Here is a 17,117-nt window from a genome sequence, read left to right on the forward strand (position 1 = left end):
TGGATTCTTAACCAGAAAGAAACAGTAATGATAGCATGGTAATTTTTACCTAGTATGCCCACGCTTACTAGAGTGATAAGACTATTATGATATGGATAATCTTTCCTTGGGACTATTGTAATATCTTTATCAGAGGGTGCTTTGGGGGGGAATGGGATTTCATACACACCTTTCAGTAAAAGGACATGATGGAGAGCACACAGGGGCTGGAAACATTTCTCTTGTCACTACTACCACAGAGCAGTGCTAGGACTGTCCTGCTGGTTGTCAGCAGTTGAGGACACTGGTCCAGGAGCAGTGTTGTGCAGAAACAGATGCTTGAGAAATATCTGGCTTTGATTTCAGGTAATTATTAAAAAATTTTGGTTTGTTACTTCACTTTAGCTTAACAAAGTAAAATAGTGTTAGTTTGCTTAAGTCTTCTTGATTTAAGTCAAATGATGTCTACTTTGTATTGCATCCTTCAAGTCACAGTTCTTTGCTTAGAGCAAAATATAATTAAATTTTCCTTTCAGTAAAATAAAGAGATATGGAGGGAAAATGAGCCTGTAATGTGGTGCAGTGGTGCTCGATAAAGATGCAGGACACACTTAGGGTGCAAAGAAGAAAAGGATAGATCTCAGCTTATTTTGTGTGCCTCTTTTTGTAGAGTTTTTAAAGAACATCCCACGTATATCCCCAACTGGTCAGTAACAAGTTCTTACCCTGTATTTACTGGTCACTCAAACTCCCGGTGTGTGCACACAGGAAAAGTTCTTTGTGAGAGATAGTTTTCATTTTTCTGTCTAACGGTATAAAAACAGTTTATACAGGTAGGTAGTGTTTATCACAGTACTAGAGTTCTTTCTCAGGGGAACCAGGTTGTTTGCCACAGACTTAGAGCTCTTTCTCAGGGAAAGCAAGTTGTTTTTCACTGCTGCAGAACTCTGTTCTCAAGAGCTGTCAGCTTTCTCATGGCTTCTGTAGGCTCAAGTCAGAATTCAGTTTGTAGGCCTTTGGCCTGCTGTTTCCCCACCACAGTAATCTCCCTCTCCCTCTCCCTCTCCCTCTCCCTCTCCCTCTCCCTCTCCCTCTCCCTCTCCCATGCTATTAATCTAGAAAGAAACAAGTTGGTTTTCAAAATAAATTTCAAAAAGCTCACAGCATAAGCCACAGACATCAGATAAATTTGTTTTCTGACTATTTTTGAGGTATGTTTTTGTACTTGGATCTACTTGTGAAGATCAAACCCTCTATGGTCATGGATTTATCACAGTAGCTACTCTAAAAGATCAGTGAGGTTGTCTCAGGTAGTGCCTGAGACTCTCCGGACTCACAAGGTGAGTTTTAAGATACACTGTTTAATACAGTGGCAGTTTGTTGACATTTTGCTTCCAAATGGTTTGGAGCTTGGAATTGGCAAATTTGTGTGAAGTCAAAGCAGTTGCCTGTGCCAATAGCCTGGCCTCCTAAATGCACTTGGTGTGCATTTAGAAACCTTCTGTTTCTGCCTCCATTATTCTTTAAGCCATCAAAACAGCTGCCTATTCTGGAGTCTTATTTAATTTCTCCAATGGTGAGGAATCACCTACAGTTCTCTGAAATGATATGGTTTTCTTTGCTAAATAACAAAGTTAAGAGGTGGCCTTTTCGAAACACACACAACATAGGGAACTTTCCTGAGTGCCACTTTTTTTTCCCATCTTAATTTCATGTCTGTTCCCAACAGGCGCTACTAGAGGTGCAGCATTTGTTTATTGACTGACCTAGTCATAGCAGAAGGCTGTGCTGCCATTCAGCGGGCTTGGTTGACTGCAGCGTTGAGTGGCAAGAAGTGGCATGACGTTCAGTGAGAGCAAATGTAGGGTCATGCACAGGAGTAACGTATACAGGAATAGCCCCAAGTACCAGCACAGGCTGGGGCTGACCTGCTGGAGAGCAGCTCTGTGGAGAAATACCTGGGAGTCCTTGTGTATGACAAGCTGGCCATGAGCTGGCTGTGCCCGTGGCGTCCTGGGGTGCGTCAGGAAGAGCGAGGCCCGCAGGTGGAGGGAGCTCCAGTGATTCCACATCTGGAGTGTTGTGTTCAATTCTAGTCTTGGTACCAGAAAGACAAGGTACTACTGAAGAGGGTCTGGTGGAAGCAAAAAAATGATAAGGGATCTGGAGAGGAGAGACTGTGGGAACTGGGCCTGTTTAGTCTGCAGAAGACTGAGAGGGGATCTCATTAATCTCAAAGTCAGGTGCCAAGAAGATGGTGCCAGATTCTTTTCAGTAGTGCCTAGCGGTAGTACAAGGAGTAATAGACATTAACTACAACACAAGAAATTCCGCCTCAGCCTGAGGAAGAACTTTGCGCTGAGGGTGGCAGAGCCCTGGAACAGGCTGCTCAGGGGGCCTGAGTCTTCCTCTCTCCAAACCCATCTGGATGTGTTCCTGTGTCACCTGCTCTAGGTGACCCTGCCTTGGCATGGGGTTGCTCTTGGTGATCTCCAGAGGTCCCTTCCACCCTAATGATTCTGTGATTCAGGTTTGAGCTGCAGTGTGAATTTAGGACCGGATAAATTCGGCCCTCCGGAATTCAATTTTTTTCCCCTCCGCCTTTTGTGTGCTCCGCAGTACTGCTGCAGCTCCGGCTGAACCAGAAGCCTACGCTGTGGAGCACCGTTTGTTTCAAAGCACGTTTTCTCCAGAGGAACCTCCTCCCGCCTCATCCCGGCAGCGCGAGGGGCCGCGGGGCGCGGGGCCGAGCCCGCCTCCTGCCCGGCCCATGTCACGTGGTGCATGATCACGTGACGGGCGCGCAGATGGCGGCCGGGCTGCCGCCGCGCTGAGGGGAGCCGGCATGGAGGTGTTCATCCCGTCCTTCCGATACGAGGCGAGCGAGCTGGAGCGGGGATACACGGTGAGGTGCGCCGGGGCGGAGCACGCCCGCGCCTCGGGGAGGCCAAGTGCCGGCAACCAGCGGGGGCTGCGCTGCAGCGCTGGGCAGACATCAGTGTGCCGGGGCCGTCCTGCCCTCCGTGCCCAGGCCGGCCCCGACCTGCCCTGCCCAGCCGTGCCGTGACCAGCGCAGCCCGTCCTGCCCCGCCAGCCTTCTCCCCAGCTCTGCCCAGCCTTGCCCCGCCCTGATCTCTCCAGCATTGCCCTGCTAACCGTGTCCTGCAGAGCCATCCCAGCCCTGCTCTGTGCACCCCAACCATGTCCTCCTTGTCCAGGCCGGCCCGGAGGGTGCCGTGCCGTGCCCAGCGCAGCCCATCCCTGCTCTGCCTCTCTCGGCACGGGGAGCATGGCCTCAGCCCGCCAGACACCTCCTGCCTCACTCGGGCGCTGTTCTGCGGGGCGGGTGCGGCGTGAGCGGCGAGGACGCTCCGGGAGGCAGCGTCTCCGCTCCGCCCTGCGGGGTCCAGGTGAAGGGGCTGGAGTATCTCTTGCATGTGGAAAGGCTGAGAGAGCCGGGACTGCTCATCCTCGAGAAGAAACGGGGCAACGATGTCTCTTCAGTATGTACCGATGACGTGAATGGCCAGAGTGAGAGGGCCAGACTCTTCGTGTTGGTGCCCGGTGGCAGGAGAGAGGGCAGTGGGCAAACACCAGAACAGGGAAAGCTCTTTAAACATATGACAAGACTGGCTTGTTATCAGGAGGGTGGTCGAGCACTGGCATAGATTGCCCAGAGGACTGTGAAGTCTCCATCCTTGCACGTTCTCAAAACTTGGCTGGACACTATCCTGGGTAGCCAGCTGTATAGCTGGCTCCCCTTGAACAGGCAGATTAGTTTGCACAGGTTTTAGAGGTCCTTTTTGTTCTCAGTAGTTTTTTCACCTCACAAAACTGTTGGACAGTAGCATATTCACATGGTGCTTGGTGGAGACATGTGGACCAAAACCCAGGGTATTTATCTGAAAGTGGATATTCAAAACTTGCTTCCTCTATTAAATAAATTCATTTACTAGCTTAGAAAAAAAATCTGAATCCTGTAGAACTTCTAGAAGATTAATCCATATAGGTAGTCATAGTTCCTTGAAGCAAGTTCATCTTCCTTATGCTGTATATTATTTGGTCTTCACTACTAGCAAGTGTTTGCAGGCCTTGCAAAAGGCAAACCACTTTAGTTGTGTTAATGTGAGAGTGTAGCAGCATTAATACTTTTGCCTCTTAGGTGGACTTAAATGTAAGTGACACTCTACAAGACACCTGTGTGGTTTTGGGGACTTGGCTTTTAAACATTTTGAACTAAATGTGATTGAGTGTAATTACAATAGCGCAGACTGATTCCACCACGTCCTAGTGGGCAGGTTAGTCGAAATGACAGAGTGATTTCTAAGATGTGCATATTACACAAATAGGATTTCTCATAGTAATGTTTATTTTTAGTAGTTGCATTTATTGAGCTTCTATTTCTTTAAATGTAATACTGTCTAGAGGTTATGGATTTTTAAAATTTAATAAATGTTAAGCTGTGTAAGCTTCAAAGAAATAAGAAATGAAACTATATGATTCTAGGAGTTTTCCAAGAAAAGGATCCTGAGAGCAAGCATGACAACACTGTTGATTATTACAGCATTTTTCCTTTTGAGTCATTTACTGGTGGTGAGTCAGTCTCATGGATCTGAAAGTTGCTGTGGTTTAGTAGATTTTGGTAGTTTTTCCTGCATGATTATTTTGCCATTTTATTCAGGTGAGGGGATTCTATTCTACATCCATACGAGCCATGATCATACTTTATGCTGACCATGAAACTGTATGAGGTAGTGTAGCTGAAGTTTGTCTGAGTTGGGCATGCTTGTAGGAGAGGAAAACTGCCTTGATAATAACGTTGTGTCTTTCCTTTCTGTTTTAAAGGACTATTCATGAGAAAAACTTATGCTGGTCTAATTGTCAATTTGTGGTTATTAAATAATTTGCTTAAGTATTGTTTCAAGTGCAGAAATTCAAAGGGGTATACTTTATGTCCTCCTTACAGCAAAACTGAAGTTAATGAAAGCTTTCCGTTGCTCTGTACTAGCTATGAAATTATACAGGTAATCCACTCTATGTTCATTTTCATCAGCAGCTTTACAACATTAGCATTTAAAAGTGTGGTTTACAGGCCAAAGAAAGTGTACTGCCTATGAACACTACTGGCAAACTGGTAACAAAAGACAAGAAAGGGCTGAGCTGCTTAACTTTTTTTTGCTTCAGTCTTCATTTGTGGATCTCTTTTCCCCACAGTTCTTGAGTGGATAGACTGCAAGGCAGGGAATGGGGAAGTAAGTTGTAAGAGATGAAAGAGGTCATGAAGAACCTGAACATACCTGAGACTAAGGATGCTGATGAGATGCATGCCAGAGTCCTGAGGGAGTTGGCTGATATAGTTGCCAAGCCACTCTCCTAGATATTTAAAAAGTCATGTGAAATCTGAGGTGACTGGAAAAAGGAGTACCCATCTTTAAAGGGCATAGAAAGAAGGACCTTTCAAACTACCAACCTGTCAGTGTCCCGTCCATGCCTGGGAAGATCCCGGGACCGATCTCCTGGAAGCTCTGCCAAGGCACATGGGGCACAGGGAGCCAGGGCAGCTGCACCAAGGGTGAGTCCTGCCCGACCAGCCTGGTGGCCTTCTGGGGTGGAGTGGCTGCATCAGTGCCTGAGGGAAAGGCTGCAGGTGTCGTTTACCGGGGCTTCAGTAAGGCCTTGACACGGCCCCCATGACATCCTCCTCTCTAAACTGGACAGGCGTGGGTTCTGCAGGTCAGCTCTTAGATGGACAAGAATGTGTTGGACGGTCGCCTCCAGAGGGTGGTGGCCAATGGCTCAGAGTCCCAGAGGATGTCAGTGGCAGGTGGTGCCCTCAGGGGTCTGTCCTGGGACCAGTATTATTTAATATCAACGGCACAGACAAAAGGATCGAGTGCACCCTCACCAAATTTGCAGATGGCACCAAGCTGAGGGTGCAGTGACACTCCTGAATGATGGGATGCCATCCAGAGGGATGGACAAGCTTGAGTAGTGGACCTACGGGAATACCATGAGATTTAATAAGACCAAGTGCAAGGTGCTGCACCTGGACTGGGACAATCTCTGTTATCACTCCAGGCTGGGGGATGGAGGGACAAGAGCAGCTGTGCCCAGAAGGGCTTGGGGGTGCTGGGGGTGAGGGGCTGGACATGACCCAGCCATGGGCACTCACAGCCCAGAGAGCCAAACGTGTCCTGCAGCCAAAGCAGGGTGGGCAGCAGGGTGAGGAGGGGATTCTGCCCCTCTGCTCTGCTCCGCCCTGGTGAGAGCCCACCTGGAAGGGGTCTGCCGTATCCAGCCCTGGGGTCCCTAGCATAAGAAAGGGAACTGTTGGAATCAGTCCAGAAAAGGACCACAAAAAATGGATCAGAGGCATGGAGCACTTCTGCTTTCCTCTTTCTGTGAGGAAAGGCTAAGCGAGTTCGTGTGTCCAACCTGGAGAAGAGAGTGACTTTGGTGCTCCATTTTTGCAATAAACAGGGCTTTTAAGAAAGGTGAGGACAGGCTTTGTAGTAGTAGGCCTTTTCAGTGGAAAGGAGAGTGCTTTTAAACTAAAATATACTAGATTCAGATTAGACATAAGGAACACAGTTTTTACAGTGAGCATAGTGAAATCCTGCACAGATTGCCCAGAGAGGTTTCAAATGGCCCATCCCCGGAAACATCTAAGACCAGTCTGGATGGGACTCTTGACTCAGCAGCCTGACCTAGACGAAGATGTCCCTGCTTATTGGAGAAGGAGTGGATTAGATGACTTTTAAAAGTCCCTTCCTACCCAAACTATCACATAATTCTGTGATCACAGAAGTTCCACTTTACGCAGTTGATCCTTTTACTGTGTTGTTTTTCCCACCAGTGCTAACTTGCTCAAAATTAAAGTGTTTTGTTGGACTGGAGTAGCTGGAACAAGGAACTATCAGAGCTTGTGCAATTGAGAATAGCAGAAAAGGATGATGGAAGCAGATGGAAGATTGCTGGCTTGCAGACTGCCCACCAGCCGGGGGTTTCAGAGGGTGCGTTCCGCACTGTGGCTGCCGGGGCCATTGCAGACAAGCAGCAGCCACAGGTGGTTTTCTGAGAAGAGTGGTGGTGGTTGTCGTGGCGTCTTTGCTAAAAACAGTGATGGTGATGACCTCCTGCATGAAATGAGGGACTGAAGGGAGAGTTGTTCCTCTCTATGGTGGCTCTGTATTGCAACCCTAGCACACTTCCCTGACATCCCTGTGTTTCTAGTTCCTTATCTTTAGCAGAACCGAATCCAGTTCCCCTGGATGCAGGCTGCTGCTGTGTGTTCTTACTTCCTGAAAAGATAGGACACAGAAGGGGTATTTGTCCTTTTCTTTATGGGAATTCATTACCAATTGGTTTGGTTTCAGCTTAGGCCTGTTGTTTTAGATTATTTTCTTTTTTCCCTGATGTGGCTAGGCATCACTTGGAAAATGGAATGGCCGGAGATCCATCAGTTCTGCGGAGAGGGAGGAAATGACTTGCCATAGAAAGTGGAAATTTCTGTCTAGCTTCGAAGGAAAAACTACCGTGCAATTATGAAATAGAAAGGGAGGTCTTGACCAGAGAAATAAAATACTAGGGATATAAAAGATTAGAAAGAAAAATTAGGGAAAAATATAATTATACAATGCTTGAGATTGGATTCTGTCAATAAAATAAATGGGAAACACAGTTCTTTCAAAAGTGTTTGTTTCACGAACTCAGCTTTTCTAAAGCACTGTTCATCTGATACAAAATCTTGAAAGTCATTTTCCCTCATCCCCTACACAAAAAAAACCCAAGGAAAGACCCCAGAGTAAACTTGCACTTGTTCCAGTTCTGTTTGGAGTGTACATAAAATGATGAAACACAGAATATGGAAAATGTCAGTTTTCTTGGTGGACAATTAAATTTCATTGTCAGTTTAAATTGATGACACTAGCTTCTAAACTATTGAGCCTGTGCTAATAAATGCAACAGTTGTTCATAATTTGGCAGTGAATGACCTTTAAATGTAGGCGCTTACTAAGGATGTCCCTAGAGAACAATTCAACTTCGAAATGACACCCACGTGTTCTTGTTGTCATTTAAATATGCTCCCTTTGTCAATAACAGAATAATAAATACTAGTTAGATTTCTAATGTTGATTCAGATCCCAGGAAACTTACTGAATAAATTAGTGTACATTTGATTTATATTGACCAAAAAAATTTTACAGTGGTATATTGCAGGTCAAGGTGACATACATTTAAATGTGTTGTAGAGCAGAGGGCATACTTGACTGACACAAGTGCTTACTGCACTTTTAATTAACACTTCCAATACGACTCTCCAGATTGCTCCTGGAGTTGCAATTGTAGAAGCAACATCTGACACGTGAGATCGTAAACTAATGTGGGCTTTTTGAAAGTTCATTCACTTTACCTCCATAGAAGCAGCAGTTTAATTACAAGACTGTACTTCTCTTCATGGAAGTATAAAATCACAAGGATCTAAAGTTTGGTAAAGTTTATGTATTTCAGCATTCTTTGCTGTTAAAATTATTGTACATAGGGTCAAAAAGGGAAGTTTTTAGTTGTTCTTCTATGAAGACCCACAACAAGGCACTATAGCAGATTATAAAGGGGCAATATTTATTCCTTTTTTTTAATGATAAAGTACAGAGGGAGTAACTATGAGTTTATGTAAAAAGATTTCAAAGTATTAGTGTTCTAGCCCTTTAACTTTCAGTTTTCTATACTGTGTAAACTTGGTAGTTTTAAAAAATCTGAACAGATTTTGAGTGCCTTGAGTGTGAAATCTACCAGCGTGAAGATGACTTGCATACTGGTCGGGCTTTTGTAAGCTCACCATGTATTAACCTTGGGTCAGAAATAGAAATCAGTGACACAGCAGTTGCTCCAAGTTCAAGGAAGTTAAACAGAAGTACTCAATCTATTAGATCTAATTAGTCTTTCACAGTCTTAGTGTCTTCATAGAGGGTTTTCAAATGTCCTGGTTTCTCTACCGGCAGTCAAAGTAAGTCTGTACAGATGCATTTCTCTCCTGCAGGGATAATGAAGACGATAAAAGATAATTTGACAGATGTCAGTGATTCTGTAATGTCAGAAAAATGCTATTTTCATCATTGGTTTTGGTGAGTTTGATGTTCCAATGAAGGTGGACCATATTAGGGGAGGAAATAGACTAGGTAATTTAAGACAGATTGCTGTTTCTAAACATAGGTTTTTTTCCTAATTTTTTTCAGTGAATAACTTCTGCATTTGTCAGCAGTGATGATTAAATTTCTTTCCTCCAGTCAGTTTTCCAGTTTGACAGACTTTGTCAGTGGTATGAAACCGACCACTTGGTGTGCAGTGGGAACTTGAAGAGTGTAAAGTAAGACACAAAGAATTTTGCAGTGCACATGATGGCAGCTAAAGAAGAAAATAGGAAGAGGTAAAGCCAAAGTGAAAACTGGCTGAATTTGTATACAGTGATCAGTTGGAGCTGTGGACAGATCAGAGAGACACATGTAGCTCCAGTGATCTGCAATTGCTGGGCAATTGCCTGAAGGCCCCTGCTTCACAGTCATGGAATCTTTTTGGAAAGGGCCATCTAAGATTTCTCTGAGCAGGAAATACCTTTTGCTTTATTTGTGATGGGAGGGTTGACAGCTGAGTAGAGGAGCAGCAGCATGATTACCTCTATCAATTTTCCATCTGAAAGAGCAAAAGTTGACACATTCTATCAGTACACTCTAACTGCAAAACATGTATTATCCGTTCATCTCCCAATATCTACTGGTTGCAGGTTTAATGAGGAATTTACATTTTCAGAAAGATTGGAGGTAGCAGTACATTTTCAGAAAGATTGGAGGTATATATTCTGTATATAGAATATATCTATATCACAATAAAGATATATTTGAATTCTGCTGTATCTTTTGGAGGTATTGGTGACAACATTTTGTTAGTAATGTAGTACTATCAATGGAATTATTTCATCAGAGGATTCATGCTTAACTGCTCCTGGTGATGTTTCCAGATAGCATCAGGTTGTGATAATTGTAAAATCTTGTCCACAAAGATAGTGTTAAACAAGTACATAGTATATTCTTCACTAGCCAGAGTGAGAACACACCAGACTTTAAAATGCAGCATGAGGGAGATGGAATAGATTTCTCCCTTTTTCTTACTGCAGTGCAATTTTGATCGGTCTTTGAATTTGAATACAGCACCTGATGTAATTAATTCCAGGTTTAATTGATAGTTAGTGACCATTGTTATGGAATTTATTAAGTTATCTTGGAATTTCACTTGGAATATGATACCAAAGAGGTGCTTCTGTGCAGAGTGCTCGGTGGGATAACTTCAGTGTTGCACTTGGGTGCAGTGGAAATGCTTGGTTTAGGTATGCACCATGGAAGTGTGCTAGTGGAGGCTTTCAGGGCATTGTATTCTGAATATTCTTGCTATCAGTAGCCATTATATTTTTGTGTTTACAGGAATTATATGAGGATTTGTATCAACTCTTCATTTTCCGTTTTCTATAAGCCTGCATTTTTCGTGGTTTGTGGAAGACTAAAATAGCATTTTGGAGAATGTTCTGTGAGAGGATTTTAAAGACAAAACAGATGTGTTGTCGTTCCCTTTGAAAGTGGCATTGTATTTTTAATAGAAAATGAAAGGAGAAGTATATGTTGTCTGTTAATCAACTTATTTTGAGGTGTCATGATAAGTCTTACAGCTAAAACATGAATATCCTCTTCCTGTAAACAAAATTATTATTTCAACCTATATATATTGTGTTATAAATTTCACATTTCATAAACCAATAAATGTTGTAGGGTTTTGGTTTTTTGTTTTTAATAAAATATTTGGGGCACAGCAATCAGGCTTGGATACTTTCAGGCATTGAAATAAGATGAGACAGAAGGAGTATACCATGAGTAAGGAGCCCATGTCCATGCCAGGTTTGAAACAAAGTATGTTTCTTCTCATTCCTCCTCTGTTGGTGCAGTGAGAGCTCCACCTCTTGTTCAAAAAAACCTTTGGTTCTAGGCGTGTATACATAGGAAATCTGAGAAGATGAATTTGGATGTTGAATTTGCCCTCAGTGTAGGGTACTGACTATGCTAAGTAATTTATGAGAAGTGATAGCCAAACCTCCACTGCAACCTCCATCTAGTGTATTATTTATTTAGATGTCACGGTGTTTGTGGGACCCAAAGGACCCAGTTAAGTCCAGGGCCTCTGTGAGACAGGTGTGGAATAATGTACATGCTGCACATAGTTTCAAAAGTCACTCTTTAAAGGGGTTGCCTGCCCTTGAGCATCAGTTCTTTCTTGGTGAGATGCTGTGAAAAGCATTGCATATCCAAAGATATTCTTACTATTTGAGTACTTAATTCTTTAACAGAGTGTAAACAGTACAAAACTTCTGTGAAAATCTTCTGTCCCACTAGGTTAACTTGAAAATGGTAAGATAAGAATTACTTATCTTCATTATTTTATTTTTTATATATCTTGTCTCTCATGTGATTGCTTCATTTTTTAAAAATGAACCCCCTTTTTATACCAGAGCAGAAGGTATTCAAGTACTGCAGTATCTTCAGATGGGAAAATAATGAAATCCAAAGTTTGCCTTATAATCTTTTACAAAAGGATGAACAAAGTCTTGATTAGATAGTGAAATAATCAATTGTTCAGCAACAGGTCTGCATTGATGACAATAGACTGCTTTCATGAAAAAGGACCATATGTGTTGAGAAATACAGCTAACTGCTTCTACTTCTGGTTTTGCACAGGACTCTTTCTTTGTGTATAGATTCCCTTCTCTACTCTTTATTTAGTAATCAAGCTCTTACCAGGAATAGGACTGATCATGTGTCTTCCTTGCCGCTGAGCTGTGATGGTGATTACAGTCTGACTTTCTTGTTCTTTTAAGATGTGGAGAAAGAAAAAAGGGAATATGACTTCAGTTTAATAGTAAATTAATGGACTAGTAAATTCATGGTAATGTCAGGGAATGTAATAAAAATATTAGCTGTGTTTTAAATATATGAAGAAATGGATATTCAAGAAAAATGCACATCAGCATTGAATTTGAAAGTTATGTCATTATAGAATCAGCAAACATATTAGCCTATTTTTTTTCTTATTTGTTCCAAATTCTGAGGAAAATTATCTCCTGTGGTGACATACTTCCTGTAAAGTTTTGAAATGCTTCATTCTTACAAACAAGATGGACAACATTTGAAAACTGTTTTCTAATTAGGGATTCATTCTCTCAGTAAAAGTCAAAGACCTCCCTTCCAGGTTTATGTTCTAGCAAGGGAGCGTAAAAAGTCAGTAATTAGTGACAATATCTATTTTTGGTGTTGAATAGAAATGTCAAAGGCCTTTCCTTTTGCTGAGTGTTCAGAATGTGGGTGTGATTGTGTGATTGGTAGGAATAGTGGTTTTGCACCATTGCCTCTGACACAGTGACTAGAAAGCTCAAGTACATTCTGAAGTATGGCTAAGTTTGGGGTGGATTTTTTTATTGTTTTAGTGTTTGTTGTTTGGTTTGGGTGGGGAAGGTTGATGGGTTTTGTTGGAGTTTTTTATTTAATGATTTCCTTTTCATATTTGTCGTCTCTGTCAAAATCCATTCCTAATTTTGGTTTTACCTTCCCTTGTCAGAAATGTTTCAATATCAGACATTGAAGTTTTGCCATGGATTCCTTTTGCCATTTGAGAAGAGGGAGACAATATTTTTTGAAAGAAATTCACTAAGATCTTGATGAGCACGTTATTCTGACATAGTAGTTTTCTTCTCTTAAGTAACTCAGTCCTTATGTTGGTCTGAATTAGAGGCCAAAAAGTAGGAAAGTATATTTTGTAAGAAGTTCAGCACTTGTAGCTAAGAAGTCTTTTAAGATTTTGTCTTTTGTTACCTACTTGCTACTATATATTTATCTGGAAAATAAGGAGAATATGATAAAAGGAACCAGAAACAGTTTGAGGGTTCTTGTTAGAATAATTTTTTCTCTACATACATTTAGTCATCATATTTGAATTTTTTCTTTCCTGGCTTGTCATTGCAATTACATGACTGCAGCTTTAGAAAACCTCTAAACAGAGTTTTAAGGGTGAAAAAACCTTGTACCATCTGGTTCATAGTATAGAACTCTAAATTAAAAGAGTGATTTTTTTTGTCTAACCAGTGGGAGAAAGGAGGACATTTCTCCTGAAATAAATTGTTCTGTATACTAAGAAAAGATGACTTGAAGTTCGTTACTTAAATCAGGAAAGTCATTGCTGTTTGCTTTTTCTTTTCCTTGCTTTATTTTGTTTTGGTTTTGGTTTTTTTTTTAATAAATTGTGAATGTTAGCATTACTTTCTCTGAATGCAGTGGCCAGGATAATACCACTAACACAAAACTTTCCTAACTGACTAAGTATTTAAACAATACATTTTGTGAAGTGAAAAAGAAAAGGTTAGTTTTGAAGTGTGTTTGGTGTATAGGAAAGAAATGGTAACATGCTGCACATTCAAAGCTTTTTCTTGCTACTTAAATTGTCAAAAATTGCTGATTTGAAAGGGGGTAAAAACCTGCTTAAAGTAATCACAGATACAACTGTTATCTGTTACAGGCTAAGAACTTAATGCCCTATTGCTCAAATGAGTTTTTACAATAACGAGATAGCTGTATCACACTCCTAAGTGAAAAGCTCATGAACTTTCCTGCATGGTTATTTCCAACCTCTACTCTTCTAACAAGCTCCCAAAGTTGTTGTTGCTTATAAAAGTGGAAAATGGACCTGATAAAAATGTTTAGTCTGCAGGGCTGTGTTTTATTTATCATATCACAAAAGAACAATGTTTTGTTGCATCATGGTCAAAATAGAAGCGACCTTGCTTGTTCATGAGTGCTCAAAGCATAGAGATAAGAGGCAAAGTAATAGAGTACAATAGAAAGAGTGTAGTGTAATTATTTGTGGCTTGTCAAGTGAAGCCCTTTCAGGCCCCAAGTGATTCAAATCTGGGAACTCTGCACAATTCTGTACACTAACCATAGCCAGCATCAGAGAAATCTCACCCAGCTTCTCCGACAGTACTGAAATTGCATCAGTTTGTCATGCACTGAGCATGCCAGCTCCGTACAATATCATTTGCTTGCAAATGGGCCTGGCCCCAACGCCCTGAGACACATTCTTTGGTATCTGACTCTTGGCCTGTGATTTGTCATGTCTCTAGTGCTATCAGCGTAAAGTAATTTTAATAGATTCTGATGGTTTGCTTCTGGAAGGTAAAGAATGCACTACAGATTGTGTCAGGTAGCTTTCTATGGCATGCAGTTTGGTGGAGGCCCTCATGATGGTGATAGCCAAACAAAGACTATGGAGAAATGAGAACCCTATTTTGAACAGTATTTAACACTGCCCTTCTCAACACCCTGCTGTGGACATCCTTGCTAACTCAGCAGGTCCAAGAACTTAGCAGCTCAGCAAAGCAGGGTTATTTGCGCTTCAGACTCATTCATGGATGAGAGGATACAGCAGAAAAACAGTGGCTTTTTTGCCCCTACGCAGAAAGTGTGTAAAATGTATAAAAATTTTAATTAGTTTTGAATAAGTAAACTGGATGTACATTTATCTTGGTGTTTACCTTTTTATTATTTGTTTCAAGTATTAGTATTCTCTAAAAAAAATCCCTGGGTTTTTTAGCAATATGTTACATAATACCATAAAAACATTTTTGAAAGGCTTATGCGATTTATACTAACATGTATCTTTTATAAAATTATATAAATATGGCCCAAAATATATATTCCTGAAGAATTTCTTCATATATTTTAATTGATATATTTATTTGACAATTATTTGATTACTAAATCTTTGTTTGGAGCTGTTTTCTTACACTATGAAGTAAGTATGTTGCATTATTTTACTCTTCGTTTAACACCACTGAGATGAGATTATTTTGCCATTGACAACTCTGATCTTTGCATCATTTTTTTCAGCTGACTTCCTTAATTGATTACTACTTTGGTGTTGGAGCCTGTGGCATAGCTCTCCAGAATTCTGCTGACACCAATCGATTAATGTGAAGGTGTTAGTTACTGATTTCATCTAAGAAACATTCAAAACCATGTCAGTAATCGGTTCTTAAAAACTGCCAGATCACTGGATTTTGTTCATTTGAACATGTTAGTTTGGGTTTACAAGGATTTCTCTGGAGAGACAACAACAATAAAAAAAACCCAACAAAACAAAAGCCAACAAAAAAAAAAAAAAAAAAAACAACAAAAAACCAAGCCAACCCCCCCAAAAAAACCCCAAAAAATCCCCACACTTTGAAGTGAATCTTGTGGGAAAACAGATTTTATTCAGTTGTACATTAATATAGTGTACGTGCACGTGCCTTAATAATTAAAAGACTGTTTTAAAATATGTACTTATTAATATTTAAGGTATCTCTGAGGAATTTGTAAAAATGCTTCAGCACTAACTATTTCTTTTTATGTTTACCTGGGGAATTTTTGACAGCAATGTAACTCTGAGCACCCCGCTAGCAAGGCTGTGCAAGTCTGCCACTTTCTTTTCTGCAGTTACTTCCACGTTTGCTTAGCAGCTTTGCATAGCTACGCAAATTTTTAACATGAGCCTGCATTTTTTTTTTCCTTTTTTCTTCTAAATATGTTCAGAAAAATATGTTATTTTATACAATTCCTCAGAGTAATTCTGTGTTATGACTACAACTCACTGTTCAATATTGCACGTAAGAAAAAAAAAAAAAGTAAAGTTTTTTTTAAGCTTCATATTAACTTTTGAAAGCATGTTTTGCTTTCATTTCTTGGTGGAGTTTTTTGTAGAATGACTTCTTAAAACAACATAGATTTTTCCAGTGTGCTAAGCTTTGTGTGTGCTGCTGTCCATCAGTAAAACTTCTCTGTCTGATTTCCTAGGGGTGGTTGCTGAGTGTGCAAGTTTGCGAAGTCCAGTGAGCATGCTGTGTTCACAGGTTTTGTATGTGCAGAAGGCAACCTGAATCAGTTGCCTCTACACCAACATCAAAACCAGCAAAGTATTGTGGTCAGTGTGATGTGCTTATATTCAGGACGTAGATGGGCAAGCCTACACATGTGTTCATGGGTGCAGATATGCAGAGGCACGTGCACGTGTCAGCATTGGAAGGATTTGTTGGGTTGTGTTGCTGAAGGGTCTGTTTGAGTTCCGGTATGACTTGATGTTTTAGTGATGTGGATGATAGAATGAGAATGTCCTTATTTGAATTTGCCATTGACACCAAGGTGGAAGTGACTGTGATCATGCTGGAGAGCAGTAGAGTGTAAAATAATTTTCGTAAGTTGGAAAGTTTATATGAGAAAGGAAAATGAGATGCTAACTCAATAGGAACTGGTATCAAATGTTATATTTATCAAAAAATAATCACATAAATGGAGTAACATCTAAAAGATTAGGCAATAGATATTCCTGAAAGGATCGGGGGGTTATCATGCATCACAAGATGGCGTGTCACAAGGCAAATGCCTATTGGGGTTCCAAAAGAGGAATGTAACAAAAAAGTCAGTGATGTGAAGTGTATACTATGTGTGGAGTGCCATGTCCAGTTTTAGGTAGTGTGTGCTAAGAAACATGAAAAAATGAGAAAAATTGTGGATAAAAGAAGGCAATGTAGGAGCACTTACAACAAGTTACATTGCTTTCTGGATCTCTGATCAATGTGAAGGAGCTCTTTAGATTGAAAACAAAACAGTGGGTAGGAACCGCATGACAATCTCTGGCAACAAAAAGCTGTTGAATAACAGAGGCAGTTGGTCTGTGTATTGACAGTGTCATGGTCTTCTGCTGTGCAGATATCTGACCTATCCACCAGAAGTACAGGGCTAATTAAGAAATGGTCCTGAATCCTAAAGCTACTACAGCTCTAGCACACTCTTCAGGAGCAGGGTATGGAAGCTTTGTATGAGGCTTACAAGTTTCTGTTAAGAGTAAGAAGTACAGTTGGTAAGATGTACAGCTTAGAGACAGCAGAAAGAGCCAGGTACCTCCAAGAAATATAGAGCCAGATTAGTTCTCAGACTCCTTTGTGTGAGCCCCCCATTGACACTTGGCTGTCATCCTTTGCATTATTTCAAAAATTTTGTTTGTATCTTTGC

At 41.1% G+C, this 17,117-nt stretch overlaps 1 protein-coding gene across 1 annotated transcript in view; it reads left to right on the forward strand.

Moving 5' to 3' along the window:
- Window positions 1-2,772: 2,772 nt before the first annotated feature.
- The window catches only part of SNX24 (sorting nexin 24), an 88,699-nt gene continuing 74,354 nt past the window's right edge, over window positions 2,773-17,117 (forward strand). Inside the window, exon 1 of the mRNA XM_058043227.1 lies at window positions 2,773-2,884. Coding sequence (XP_057899210.1) covers window positions 2,825-2,884 — 60 coding nt within the window. The 5' untranslated portion in view covers window positions 2,773-2,824. The remainder of the gene's footprint in view (window positions 2,885-17,117) is intronic.

Source organism: Melospiza georgiana, chromosome Z, assembly GCF_028018845.1.
Source record: "Melospiza georgiana isolate bMelGeo1 chromosome Z, bMelGeo1.pri, whole genome shotgun sequence".
Classification (NCBI taxonomy): domain Eukaryota; kingdom Metazoa; phylum Chordata; class Aves; order Passeriformes; family Passerellidae; genus Melospiza; species Melospiza georgiana.